Source organism: Notolepis coatsorum (genome assembly GCF_963971535.1).
Source record: "Notolepis coatsorum genome assembly, contig: SCAFFOLD_1187, whole genome shotgun sequence".
Classification (NCBI taxonomy): domain Eukaryota; kingdom Metazoa; phylum Chordata; class Actinopteri; order Aulopiformes; family Paralepididae; genus Notolepis; species Notolepis coatsorum.
In genome coordinates, this window is record NW_028171155.1 from 25044 (window position 1) to 38036 (window position 12993).

Below are 12993 nucleotides of genomic sequence, written 5' to 3' on the forward strand. Positions count from 1 at the left end.
AAATGCTTAAACAATAATGTTAGTGATAGAAGGGAACTCATTTTGTGCAAAAATGGAAAGCTTTCCAATAATCCAGACTTTGAGGCAGAATTGTTACAATAGCCAATAATCCATTTTCCAAAAGTGACGTCAGACTAACACCTCACTCACCTGCAAGGCGGGCTAGAAATAACGTTTAGCAAAAATCTGAACTCATCCATGGAAAAAAACTGAAAGATTGATCTGAAACAATTCAATATTGATTTTTGTTCCTATATATTTATTTTTCAGTCCTACGACAATAGGTGTAAAATGTAGGTTTCCTTAAGACAAATCTACCTATATCAAGCCCCGCCCTCTTTTCTTGATCCTCCCATCATTGGAGGATCGAGAAAAGAGGGCAGTGTTTGAGATAAGTCAATTACTATGCCGTCAGTCAAACTACATATCAGCCACGCATAAGAACCCCAAATATACAATTTAATAAAAAGGTCAATAAGGACAAGAATACAGGACAAACATTGTATCGTTAAAATATTCTACATAAAACACATTGACTCATACAAAACAGATGAAACTTCATGTGAAAAAGTTACAATAGTTGTGGTTCCCACATTTTTTCCCCATTAATTAGACCTATCTCAAACCCTGCCCCTTTTCTTGATCCTCCTATCACAGCTGTCGCTTACCTCGGACTTCCTCGTACAAACTTTGTTTGTACGAGGAAGTCAGAGGTAAGCGACAGCTGTGATTGGAGGATCAAGAAAAGAGGGCAGGGTTTTGAGACGGGTCCATTGTACTGGTTGGTCAGCAGGGGATCTGGGGGAGATAGCGTGAACCTCCTTACACGTTTCGCTCTCCCAGTGAAACTCCTCGTGTGTATCAGAGGAGACATGTGGTAGTCTACACCCTCCCCAGACCGACAGAGGAGACATGTGGTAGTCTACACCCTCCCAGACCAACAGAGGAGACATGTGGTAGTCTACACCCTCCCAGACCAACAGAGGAGACATGTGGTAGTCTACACCCTCCCAGACCAACACAGGAGACATGTGGTAGTCTACACCCTCCCCAGACCAACAGAGGAGACATGTGGTAGTCTACACCCTCCCCAGACCGACAGAGGAGACATGTGGTAGTCTACACCCTCCCAGACCAACAGAGGAGACATGTGGTAGTCTACACCCTCCCCAGACCAACAGAGGAGACATGTGGTAGTCTACACCCTCCCCAGACCAACAGAGGAGACATGTGGTAGTCTACACCCTCCCAGACCAACAGAGGAGACATGTGGTAGTCTACACCCTCCCCAGACCAACAGAGGAGACATGTGGTAGTCAACACCCTCCCCAGACCAACAGAGGAGACATGTGGTAGTCTACACCCTCCCAGACCAACAGAGGAGACATGTGGTAGTCTACACCCTCCCAGACCAACAGAGGAGACATGTGGTAGTCTACACCCTCCCCAGACCAACAGAGGAGACATGTGGTAGTCTACACCCTCCCCAGACCAACAGAGGAGACATGTGGTAGTCTACACCCTCCTAGACCGACAGAGGATGCATGTGGTACGGTAGTCTACACCCTCTCCAGACCAACGACAGAGTAGGGCTGGGCAATAAAACGATAACGATAATTATCACGATATATTTTCCTCAATATATAATAAAAAATATATACTTTTCTTTTTTATTGTGACCTGCAACAGGGCAGCTTTAAAACCAGAGACAGTGGACAGACTTGTCTTTCTTGCCTGCAACTTAAAGTAATGGCTTTTCTTGTCCAAATGACAATACTGACCAAATTGAGATTTATTTTTCTCTTGTCCATTTATTTAGTTTGCTTTCTAATTTAAAATACAGTTTGAAACCGTCTGTACACAGTAGGCTATGTGTGCTAGCAGAGCGAGTCACGGTGCACATGTGCGGTGGTTTGTCCACCAAAAAAGCGCCAAAAGAAACTAGCAGAGCCAGAACTGTTCAACTCCCCTGGAGCCACAGCCAGCAGAGAAGCCCGTTTACTTTCGCTTTCAAACCAGCTGCAGCCTGAGAACTGGAGTGTGAGGGGCTGTAACACTAAAGATGGCGGCAACGACAAAGAATTGCTGCAAAATAAACATACATCTGTTGTTTAAATAATAATAAAATAAAGATATTTTAATAATTTTTTATACTAATAAAAATATCGATAATTATCGATAGCGAGTGATATGAATTTTTTTATTGTGATAACATTTTTGGCCATATCGCCCAGCCCTACGACAGACGGACATGTGGTAGTCTACACCCTCCCCGGACCTACAACAGACAAGACATGTGGTAGTCTACACCCTCCCCGGACCAACGACAGATGAGACATGTGGTAGTCTACACCCTCCCCGGACCAACGACAGACAAGACATGTGGTAGTCTACACCCTCCCCGGATCAACGACAGACGAAACATGTGGTAGTCTACACCCTCCCCGGACCAACGACAGACGAGACATGTGGTAGTCTACACCCTCCCCGGACCAACGACAGACGAGACATGTGGTAGTCTACACCCTCCCCGGACAGACAGTAGGGCAGTGCAACGACCAGGGGGAATTGGCATAACGACAAAATTGGGGAGATGGGAGAAAAAAAAGTTAAATGTATGAATATGATTTCAACCGGAGTTCACATGACTTTTCCAGGTATTTCCTAATTTTCCTAAACATTTCGAGGCCTGGCAAACACTTTTTCAAAGTCCATAACATTTTCCGGATTTCCATGACTGTGGGAACTCGGACCTCTGAATAGTGATGAGGAAAAGCTTGTCTCCCATCATCCTTTGGCCTTTTTCAGGATGTTCTATAGATGGGGGAAAAACAGATTGCTGTTAGAAGGTGATTTCAAAGGTGATTTCACTCAGAATCAATCAAATCAAAAAGTTACAATGATCATTATAAGCAGGGCTTTTCCAAAGTCACTAGCCACTCAGCATTTTCACCAGCCAAAAATCCCCACCCATAAAGTCATAAATATAGGTAATTGGACAATGTAACTGCATGCATTTGTTTGGACATAAGATTTTATTTGAACAGAAACATCTAAAATAACATCTAATCCAAAATGTCAGTACACTGTAAAACTGGGATTGGGTTAATCAATATTTATTAAATAATTATCAGTAACCTATACATAATAAAAAAAAGACTGCAGTTTTAAATCGAATTGAGCTGAATTCAATGAATTTAAACTATTTATGAATTGCATTTTACACAGTTTTAGTTGAATAAAATTAGCTGATAGTTTAAAAGTGACCAGATGACGTTCAGTTTTTACAGTGTAGTGTGGTGGTGTGTGCTAAAATAACATCTAACGCCAAATGGGAGGGGGGTCATCTAGCCGATTTTGCGCGCGCACCCGTATTCCGATCACCCCGAAAATATTCACGGGGGTAGATCTCGGTCGGTTCTACAGCTTCCCAATGCCCTTCAATCAGCGAAAACGTCGGTGGGGAGGTTTTGCGCAACTTTGAATGATTTGGGTGATTTTGGGAGATTTTTGCTCCTGGCTGCGACTGAATCCAAGAGGGCAAAGAATGTTACCAAAAAAACACACAAGAATATAGCAGTGTGTGCTTTTAGAGTCATTCATAAAAAAATAATAATAAACATTTTGTGTTTCATATTTGGTTTCTTTTGAGGACATGTTTTCACTGTTGCCCTGTTAGATTAAATTGCAGTCGGGAGAGTTGTGTCCAACTCAAGCGCCAAGAAACCACAACTCATTCAATAATGGTCCAATTGAGGTAATAGAAAAGTAGGGTCCAAAAATAAACAAACCCTTCCTTCAAGTGTAATAATTATGCATCCAGGCCACTATAAAAAAAAATTCCCTTTTTATTTTTAAGTGGTGCTTTTTAAGTAAGACATCTTTCCTCGTCTCCTCTGCCTCAACAATGAATTGTCCCATAATTATTATTATTATCCACCTTATGCTTACAGACGCCATGATCAAATACTGGATTACTGTGTTTGTCTGCTTCAGTCTGCTATGCATGATGGCAGGAACTATTCGCCATGTGATGAGAACAGTGCTCATTTTAAAAGTAGAGCATGTCTGTGAAAAAGACAAATTCAAAAGATTTCTTAATTGTATAGTTGTCGCCTGTTCTGGTTGTGAACCTGACACCTGGGAGTACAAAGGACAAATAGTATTATTGATAGTGCTTCTACCTAGCAGGTAGACCCAACCTCTACTAGGCTCAACCACATACAGTATGAGGGCGGGAGAAAATACCATAGGCCAGAAAACAAATGCTCGCCAATCAGACGTGACTCAATGTAAAGACATGAAATTACTTTGGCTTTGTCATTATAAATAATAGTTGCAATATTCCATCGATCGATTGTAAAGTGCAATGTTTATAATACCAGCACTGTTTGCATATGGGTTTTCCTCAAACGGAGCTACATTACACAATCTGACTGCATTTGGAGGTGACTTGTCGTGCCAAAATAAGTGACCAATAAGTGACCCCTCCTAATGTACAGTCTCCTCCCCACCGTATGTATATATTTTCTCCCACCCACCCACCCCCTCCTAATGTACAGTCTCCTCCCCACCGTATGTATATATTTTCTCCCCCCCCCCCCCCTCCTAATGTACAGTCTCCTCCCCATCGTATGTATATATTTTCTGTGAGGATCTCTGGGTAACAGTACTGTATATATTTGCATATCGTATAGGTCACAAATGTAACAGTACTATATACCTGTATGTCATGTATCTCCCTGTCATAAATGTCATGATGTCATGTATGTTGTGTATGTCATAAATGTCACTATGAATTGAAAATGGGGGACCCTGATGGAAACAAGACAAACGTCTTTCTCTGGTCTGCATCCACTTAACAATTGTGTGTATTGAGCCATACTGTATTGTACCCATTCTGCAATCTGGGTTAAATAAAGTTATCATTCATTCAACTTAAATTAGGCTACATTCACACTGCAAGCTATATTGCTCAATTCTGATTTATTGGTCAGATCAAAACATTTGGTTTGCCTGTTCACATAATTTTTTAACATGGTGGCCAATATCAGATTTCAGTGTGAACTGGTCATGATCCTGAACTGACCCGCATCACATGCACAAATTGGATGATGGAAGTAAACATGGAGAACACTGAAGTCACAGTTTATGGTTTCATGGTTTATGGTTTTATGTTGAAATACAGTGGTCAGCTAAATGAGCTAATTAAAACAAACCAGACTGAATGAATGATAACTTTATTTAACAGATTGCAGAATGGGTACAATACAGTACGGCTCAATACACACAATTGTTAAGGGGATGCAGACCAGAGAAAGACGTTTGTCTTGTTTACATCAGGGTCCCCCATTTTCAATTCATAGAGACATTTATGACATACACAACATACATGACATCATGACATTTATGGCATAGATAGGGACATACATAAACATTAACAATACAATATAAACAATTCTACTACCAAGGAGCTCACATCTTCCCTGGACAGCTGTGGATTTCAACAATATGTTGACTTCCCTACTCACTCCAAAGGACACACTTTGGACTTAGTGTGCTGCTCTGGTGTCGCAGCCCAAAACTGTACTGCGTCTGACCTGCCCATCTCTGATCACAAGTTCATATCTTTTAATGTCATCCTGAAGACACACAAAACAAACGTGTCACATTCCATCTCTTTCAGGAATATTAAGAACATCGATGTACCTGAACTTAATAACCTTTCCTGCCATGACAATGAATCAACCTGTGATGAACTCTGGTCTCAATGTACAACAATGGACTCCATAACCTCTTAGACACTTTTGCTCCACTTAAAACACGGACCGTTTCCTTTACTCGCTCTGCACCCTGGTTTACACCTGAGCTACGCTGCTCAAAGCCAAAGGCCGCCGCCTAGAGCGCCTCCAGACTAAGACTGGTCTTACTGTCCATAAAGAAATGTACTTTAACCACATACTCCACTATAAGGAAGCTCTCGCCAAAGCAAAAAGTACTCACTATGCCAGTGTAATTAACTCAGGCGCAGGAAGCACTCAAGCCCTGTTTTCCACTGTTAAATCAATCTCACAGCCTCCTGACACTCTCACTCCACAAATGCACTCTGCTTCTCAATGCAATTTGTTCATGGACTTTTTCCCAATGCTAAAATCGCAAAAATACATCAGCAACTGTCTTCCTCGTCTAATGTCACCTACAGTTCACCATGTTCCTTCCCTGATGCTCCCATTCTCTACTCTCTCTCTAGTTTTCTACTCCCATCTGTTAGTGACATATCAGACCTCATCCGAAAAGCTAAATCTTCTACATGTCAGTTAGACCCCCTTCCCACCCACCTAGTTAAAGCCTGCCTACCATCCTTGTCTTCTCAAATAACTGCAATCATACACTCCTCCCTTACCTCTGGTCTTGTTCCATCTGCCCTCAAAACAGCCGCTATTACTCCCATATTGAAGAAACCTGGTGCAGACCCCAATATCGTAAACAATTTCCAGCATATTTCAAATCTCCCATTTCTTGCCAAAATACTGGAAAAAAACTGTGGCAGCCCAGGTTCACACTCACCTCTCCAGCAACAATCTGTTTGAGCAATTTCAATCTGGTTTTCGATCTCTCCATAGCACTGAAACAGCCCTAGTTAAAATCACAAATGATTTACTAGTGGCTGCCGATTCTGGTCTCCTCACTATACTTATACTTCTGGATCTCTCTGCAGCATTTGACACCATTTCACATTCCATTCTTTTAGACAGACTAACCTCCATTGGCACCACTGGCACCCCTCTTCACTGGTTCAACTCATACCTCACAGGCCGCACTCAATATGTACAATTGAAAGATGTTAAATCACACTCCACTTCAGTTACCACCGGTGTCCCCCAGGGTTCTGTTCTGGGCCCTCTCCTTTTTCTAATCTATCTCCTACCCCTTGGCAACATCTTCAGAAAATTTGGTCTACAGTTTCACTGCTACGCGGATGACACCCAGCTCTATTTTTCCACCAAACCTGACTCTGCACTCCCCACCACCTCCCTTACTGAATGCTTAAAAGGAAATTAATTTATGGTTCACACTCAACTACCTAAAACTAAACAATGATAAAACCGAGGTACTCCTCATTGGTTCCAAATCCACCATAGCCAAATCCGACAGTTTTCCCCTCCCCTCAGGTTAAGAGTTTGGGTGTGAAGTTGTATTTGTTTTTAACCCTGTACGGCGACCTTGGGTGCTCAGAAAGGCGCCTTTAAATAAAATGCATTATTATTATTATTACATGACACAGGTATATAGACATAGTACTGTTACATTTGTGACATATACGATGATATGCAAATATACAGTACTGTTACCCATAGATCCTAACAGAGAATATATACATATGATGGCGAGGAGACTGTACATTAGGAGGGGGTGGGGGGGGGGGGGGGGGAGAAAATATATACAAACGGTGGGGAGGAGACTGTACATTAGGAGGGGGTGGGGTATCGGATTTAAGACCACATATGAAAGTGATTTGTCTGAAGAAAAGCCATTGCACTTTACAAACGATCCATTGAATATCGCAACAAGGTTGATAGTAGATGTTTGGTAGAATAGACCAGCTGGCTTCTACCTAGAGTAGAGAGACATGCATCTTCATCATCTAGAGTAGAGAGACATGCATCTTCATCATCTAGAGTAGAGAGAGGCATGCATCTTCATCATCTAGAGTAGAGACAACATGTATCTTCATCATCTAGAGTAGAGACAACATGCATCTTCATCATCTAGAGTAGAGAGACAACATGCATCTTCATCATCTAGAGTAGAGACAACATGCATCTTCATCATCTAGAGTAGAGACAACATGCATCTTCATCATCTAGAGTAGAGACAACATGCATCTTCATCATCTAGAGTAGAGAGACGTGCATCTTCATCATCTAGAGTAGAGAGACAACATGTATCTTCATCATCTAGAGTAGAGACAACATGCATCTTCATCATCTAGAGTAGAGAGACAACATGCATCTTCATCATCTAGAGTAGAGAGACAACATGCATCTTCATCATCTAGAGTAGAGACAACATGCATCTTCATCATCTAGAGTAGAGAGACAACATGCATCTTCATCATCTAGAGTAGAGAGACAACATGCATCTTAATCATCTAGAGTAGAGAGACAACGTGCATCTTCATCATCTAAAGTAGAGATGGCTTAGAGTAGACGACAACAGAGTACAGCAACTTGCAATGGGCCTGGTCTACAAGATACACTACACGACCAAGGTACCCATGTACATGTCAAAATACTTCCCAAAGGTCAGTGAATACCACGATCACAACACCAGAGGGAGCTCCACAAATCATGTTAAACCCAGATTCGGCTCAAATAAGGGACTAAACACGTTTCGCAATTATGCCACAACAATGTGGAACGCCCTACCCAAAGCTGTAAAGGAATGTGGATCACCCACTTTCAAAACCTCTCTCAAGGGACACCTACGGGAGACTGCAATTCAACACTGGCCCCTGTAAATATCCTAACCCAACCCCCTCCAATGTACAGTCATTTACCTAGTATGGTTGTCAATAGTCCAATGTACAATTTTGTTTGTTTGTACAGTGTCTCCCCCCCCCCCCCCCCTCAATGTACAGTTTTACTTGTTTATACAGTGTGCCCCCCCCCCCCCCTCCAATGTAAATTACCCAGTATGGTTGTCAATATCCCAATGTACCCAACCCCCCCCACCCAACCTCCTCCAATGTACAGTTTCTACGTCAAATGTATATACTCCCTTTTCTTGACTCCTTCTGTATCACAAACAGTACTGTATTTGCAAATCTGGTATGTCATAAATGTATAGATGTAGCAGTACTGACTATCTGTATGTCATGTATGTCATATATGTCCTGATGAATTGAAAATGGGGGACCCTGATGTAAACAAGACGAAAGTCTTTCTCTGGTCTGCATCCCCTTAACAATTGTGTGTATTGAGCTGTACTGTATTGTACCCATTCTGCAATCTGTTAATAAAGTTTTCAATCAATCAATCAAAGAGACATGCATCTTCATCATCTAGATAATAACATTACCTTGGCGACCGCTCTGACGTGGTGTGCTCTGATTGTCATCGACTTCTCTTCAAACGCTTTGGCCCTTGCTTCTTCCCCAACGCGTTTTAAAAACAGCAGCATTAACAGCTCAACCTAGAAGAACACAGGATGATACATTATGTTTTACTATATAGCGCGACTTTAGCATAGCAGCTAGCCTAACGGTTGACTGTGTGTGCTGTTGCGTTGGTTAACCTACCATCGGGCTCACCGCGGGCCTCACATTGGTGATAGTCTTCGACTTTGTCCTAATGATAGCTTTTAACGCAGTTTTGGGAGGCCCCTTCATCGTTTTTGTCAACCTTCTCACTGAACAAATGACGCCAGCTGCCTGGACACGGGTTTGTTTATGTTTTTCAATATCCCGCCCTGCACACTACCGGCGCACAATAATGACGCCATTGCTTTAATTTTGAAAAATGTTTTTAATCTTTGGCGCCGCCGCGTGGCTAATAACACGAATTGCCGATTTTAATGATAAAAGTCATTGAATGAATGAAAACTTTATTTAACAGATTGATTGATTGATTGATTGAAAAGTTTATTAACAGATTGCAGAATGGGTACAGTACAGTACATCTCAATACATACAATTGTTAAGGGGATGCAGACCAGAGAAAGACTTTCGTCTTGTTTCCACCAGGGTCCCCCATTTTCAATTCATCATAACATATATGACATACATGACATACAGATAGACAGTACTGCTACATCTATACATTTATGACATATCAGATTTGCAAATACAGTACTGTTTGTGATACAAAAGTGTCCAGAAAAGGAGTGTATATACATTTGGCGTAGAAACTGTACATTGGAGGAGGTTGGTGGGGTGGGGTTGGGTGGGTTGGGTGAGGGCTGTACATTGGAGGTGGGGGGGGGGGGGTTGGGTAGGGGACACACACACATTTTACACTGTACATTGGAATGTTGACAAAGCCTTACTTGGTCATTTACTGTACAACTAGGTTAGGACATTTGTAGGGGCCAGTTTCGAATTGCAGTCTCACGTAGGTGTTTTTTGAGAGTGTTTTTGAAGGTGGGTAGTGATTCACATTCCTTTACAGCTTTAGGCAGGGCGTTCCACATTGATGTGGCATAATTGCGAAACGTGTTTAGTCCCTTGTTTGAGCCGAATCTGGGTTTAACATGATTTGTGGAGCTCCCTCTGGTGTTGTGATCGTGGTATTCACTGACCTTTGGGAAGTATTTTGACATGTACATGGGTACCTTGGTCGTGTAGTGTATCTTGTAGACCAGGCCCATTGCAAGTTGCTGTACTCTGTCGTCTACTCTAAGCCATCCTAGGTTGTCAAAGTGGGCAGGGGTGAGGTGGGTTCTAGGAGTAAGGTCAAGCAGTAGTCTGACCAGTTTGTTTTGAGATGTTTGTAATTTTGTTTTTAGCGCCTTTGAGGTGCTTTGGTACCATGAGGTGCAAGCATAGTCGTAGTACCCCTGAATGAGTGCTCCTGCCAGAGTCTTCAGGGTATTCTTGTTTACCAGAGAGGAGATCCGGTACAAGAATCGAGTTCGTTGGTTGACTTTTTTTATTACATTGGATGCCATTTTGTCACAGGAGAGATTAGCCTCTAGGATGGAACCCAGGTAGGTAATTTCATCTTTTCTTGTGACAATATTGTCACCCACTGTAACTGAGAAGCCGTCGGTCTTGCTGAGTTTGTTATTTGAACCGAAGAGAATGGACTCTGTTTTGCCCATGTGTAATGATAGTTTGTTATCAGCGAGCCATATGCAGATTCTGCCTAGTTCCGAGCTGAGGGTTTTTTCAACCTGTAACTTGTTCTTGTCAGAGACCAGCAGGGCTGAGTCGTCCGCAAACAGGAACAAGTTGCAGTCACAAGCTGACGACATGTCATTTGCATAAATTAGGAACAGTAGCGGTCCTAGTATGCTTCCTTGTGGAACACCACAGTATACTTTGTACTTTTACTCCATTACATTTCAGAGAAGAAAAACATACTTTTTTTTTTACTCCTTACATTTAAAATGCAGACCTATAAGTACTGTACAAATCTCACAGGTCAAACCATTTTAATTAGTATATTTGAATTGTTTATCTGGCCGAACTAACGTTAACGTTATTAATCTTGCGACCGCAGGTAAACAGCCAATCAAATCCCCAATGGAAAATGAACCCGCCCATACCCATGCTGATTGGTCCTTGTGCAGCACTAGAAAGCGGGGATCTTTGATTAAACACCTGCTATCAGAAGAATAGACAGTCAGATCCGCATTATGCTGTGGTTAATATTGTGATATTATTCAGGGTACTCCAGTATTCTGTCTTTAATATTGTGATATTATTCAGGGTACTCCAGTATTCTGCTTTTAATATTGTGATATTACTCAGGATAATCCAGTATGCTGTGCAAATATTATGATATTATTCAGGATACACCATTCTATATTTAATATTGTCATATTATTCAGGATACTACAGTATTCTGTCTTTAATATTGTGATATTATTCATGCTGTGATGTGAATGCCGTCCATGTTAGTTTACCTTCAATGGAGAAGTGCATCAAATAATTGTAATGCAAAAAAAGTGTCCTCTGTTCTTTCATTTCAGCATTGTCTATCACAGAACACATTCCATTGTGGGCAGAGTGTCTGCTTGGTTTCATTCCAGCCTTGCCTAAACACCAGCTGATGATTTCACTAATTGGCTCACCTCTTCAACTAACTCACCTGGTGCAATGTATAGTTAAAATGAAAACTTGGCCCACGATGGAATGAGTTTGAGACCCCTGGTCTATCCCTTTAAAAAAATGTACTTTTACTTTTTAGTACTCAAGTACATTTAAAAGTAGGATTTTTTTTTTTCTTTCTTTTTTTTAAACACATATAAACAAACATGACAACACACGATAAGATACACAAGCATTAATATACAGTGTATATCCAACGAAATTACCATTTATACAGGATATACCCCTAATACCTGTTATCTAAAAACCTACACACATATGCTCCAGCTCGAACCCCCCCCCCTCCCGGACCCCTCTTTGGATAGTACCTCCATTATCCCTCGCTCCTAACCAGACACTACCATTATAAGCTAGCTTTTATTCTCTCCACCACTTCCAACCACATTGACATTTTGGATTCATTGAGACCCAGAATTCTTGCTGTAGATATTTCTTGATAAATCACATCGAGATATGTAAGAAACCAAACTTTCCGGCAAATTTTTTCCGGTTGAAACCAGCGTGATGCGATCAGCTTTTTAGCTACTGTGATACCCGATAAAACCAATCTCTTTAGCTGTGGATTTACTGCAAACTCAAAAACATCATTCAATAGTAATACAGAGGGGTGTACAGGTATATTCCAAGATACAAGTTTTGATAATTGTTGGGTCACATCTTTCCAGAATGTCTTAACTGGTGGGCAGTCCCAATACATGTGCATAAATGTCCCTTCGTCCCCGTTTGTACATTGGGAGCATTTGGAGTCTTGTTTAAGACCCATTCTGTTCAGTCTTATAGGAGTCAAGTATGTCCTGTGAATATAGTTAAGATTGATTTGTTGATGGTCCGGGTTCCTTGATGTAAGTCGGACATTTGCCCAGGCTCCTTGCCAATCAAAGTCACTTTCCAGGTCTGGTATATCCCTCCTCCAGACAGAGTTTAGTTGGAGGGTTTCATACGAGGACGTTAGTAATTGATGATACAAATCTGAAACAAAACCTCTCGATGTCTCTCTTTCATAGAATAATTTGTGGTATCTGTGGTGTTCAATTGGTATGTCTAATGGAACACTGTGAGACTTCAAACATAGCCGTAACTGTATGTAAAAAAGCCATGTGGACATGGTGAGATAATTTTTTTTGCATATTTCTCCATAACTACAAAAACCCTGTTTGTTA

The 12993-nt window shown here is 41.5% G+C and overlaps 1 protein-coding gene across 1 annotated transcript; it reads right to left on the reverse strand.

Moving 5' to 3' along the window:
* Positions 1–1343: 1343 nt before the first annotated feature.
* Positions 1344–9454, reverse strand: cenpw (centromere protein W). The gene is made up of 3 exons (XM_084339236.1): positions 9302–9454; positions 9082–9195; positions 1344–2814 (listed from the first exon to the last, which is right to left on the reverse strand). Exons 1-3 carry the CDS (start codon positions 9389–9391, stop codon positions 2788–2790), a joined length of 231 nt encoding a protein of 76 aa, XP_084195362.1. The 5' UTR covers positions 9392–9454; the 3' UTR covers positions 1344–2787.
* Between the last annotated feature and the right edge of the window lie 3539 nt (positions 9455–12993).

Coding starts and splice junctions, on each gene's coding strand:
- cenpw (XM_084339236.1), bottom strand. CDS start 9,391: ATGAAGGGGCCTCCCAAAACTGCGTTAAAAGCTATCATTAGGACAAAG. Junction 9,196..9,301: donor GGCCCGCGGTGAGCCCGATG/GTAGGTTAACCA, acceptor GTGTTCTTCTAG/GTTGAGCTGTTAATGCTGCT. Junction 2,815..9,081: donor ACGTCAGAGCGGTCGCCAAG/GTAATGTTATTA, acceptor CCCCATCTATAG/AACATCCTGAAAAAGGCCAA.